Genomic DNA, 1,131 nt, shown 5'->3' on the forward strand with positions numbered 1-1,131 from the left:
TTTTCCTAATTATAAAAAAACGAGTAATGGAAGACAAGCCCTTGGTGTTGAGTTCCTCCCCCACTTTCGCCAATTACACCACCCCCAAAACCACACAAGAGCTCACAATTGACGGCCAAAAACCCCTCGAAGAAACAATTGAAGCCGCTTTCTTAATCCTCTCCGCCTTGAACGACGACCTTTGCAATCGGCCAATCCCAATATCTGGTCCACCACCACTACTCAGCGTAATACCACCATCGTTGCCGCTACTAATATTACTATTCCTAATTGCTGGCCTACCAGTATGAGTATTGGGCAACACTCGAATGGTGACGTTTTATCGGACTCGTCTTCTTCCGCTTCTTCCTCCGCCTCTACCGCCTAGCCTCATCACCCTAACTTTGATATTGGGGGTGGTACCCTCGATGAGGCCCGCCTCCGGTACAAAGCAGCTGTGGTGGCTCTACTCTCTGTTCTCACTGCTATTTCCAATGCTGAAAAGGCAAAGACGCCTGAAGCTATTTCGTCTCTATCTCCTTCAGAACAAATTGAAATTGAGAAGCTTGAAGAGCAGGCCTCTACCTTAAGAAATGAGCTCACGAACAAGAATAAGCACTTGAAGCTTCTGATAGACCAGAAAAATTAGGAATGGGATGTTGGGAATAGGAAAGAATGAACAAATTGATAGTGATAGGCCTCTACCTTAGTTTTTTTATTTGTGGTGTAATAATAATTTATTAATTAAAAACCATATTAAAAGTCTAATTTTGTAATTTGAGTTAAGGATGTTGTAGTAATTAGTAAATAAGAAAATTGTGGTGTGCTTAGCACATTTTGTAGTTCCCTTGTATTTATTCATTTTTGGACAGTTTTGTTTGTGCTGGTGCTGCCTAACTGTTACTTTGGACAGGGTACTGCCAGTCTATCCCTTTCACTGTATTTTTTGAATTTTTGTTATTAACCTTTAACATCTTGTGAAGCAAGAAACCACATTATTTGAAATTTTTGACCCTGAAAATTAATGTTTTAACTGATTCTGGGGTATCGATCCGGAAAAGAAAAATTTTTAAAGGTTGAAAAGTCAAAATCAAATCGACGTCCCCCGTGATTTCTTTAAGAAATAAATAAATGAAGAAATTTACAAAAATG

General features: G+C 39.3%; 1 protein-coding gene across 1 annotated transcript; it reads left to right on the forward strand.

The window, feature by feature from the left end:
* Positions 1-26: 26 nt before the first annotated feature.
* LOC111386747 (mediator of RNA polymerase II transcription subunit 30-like) lies at positions 27-628 on the forward strand. Its single transcript, XM_023011209.1, has 2 exons — positions 27-284; positions 368-628. Exons 1-2 carry the CDS (start codon positions 27-29, stop codon positions 626-628), a joined length of 519 nt encoding a protein of 172 aa, XP_022866977.1.
* The last annotated feature ends 503 nt before the right edge of the window (positions 629-1,131 follow it).

The sequence above is a fragment of the Olea europaea genome, unplaced genomic scaffold, assembly GCF_002742605.1.
Source record: "Olea europaea var. sylvestris unplaced genomic scaffold, O_europaea_v1 scaffold37181, whole genome shotgun sequence".
Taxonomy (NCBI): domain Eukaryota; kingdom Viridiplantae; phylum Streptophyta; class Magnoliopsida; order Lamiales; family Oleaceae; genus Olea; species Olea europaea.

Coding starts and splice junctions, on each gene's coding strand:
- LOC111386747 (XM_023011209.1), top strand. CDS start 27: ATGGAAGACAAGCCCTTGGTGTTGAGTTCCTCCCCCACTTTCGCCAAT. Junction 285..367: donor TCCTAATTGCTGGCCTACCA/GTATGAGTATTG, acceptor TCTACCGCCTAG/CCTCATCACCCTAACTTTGA.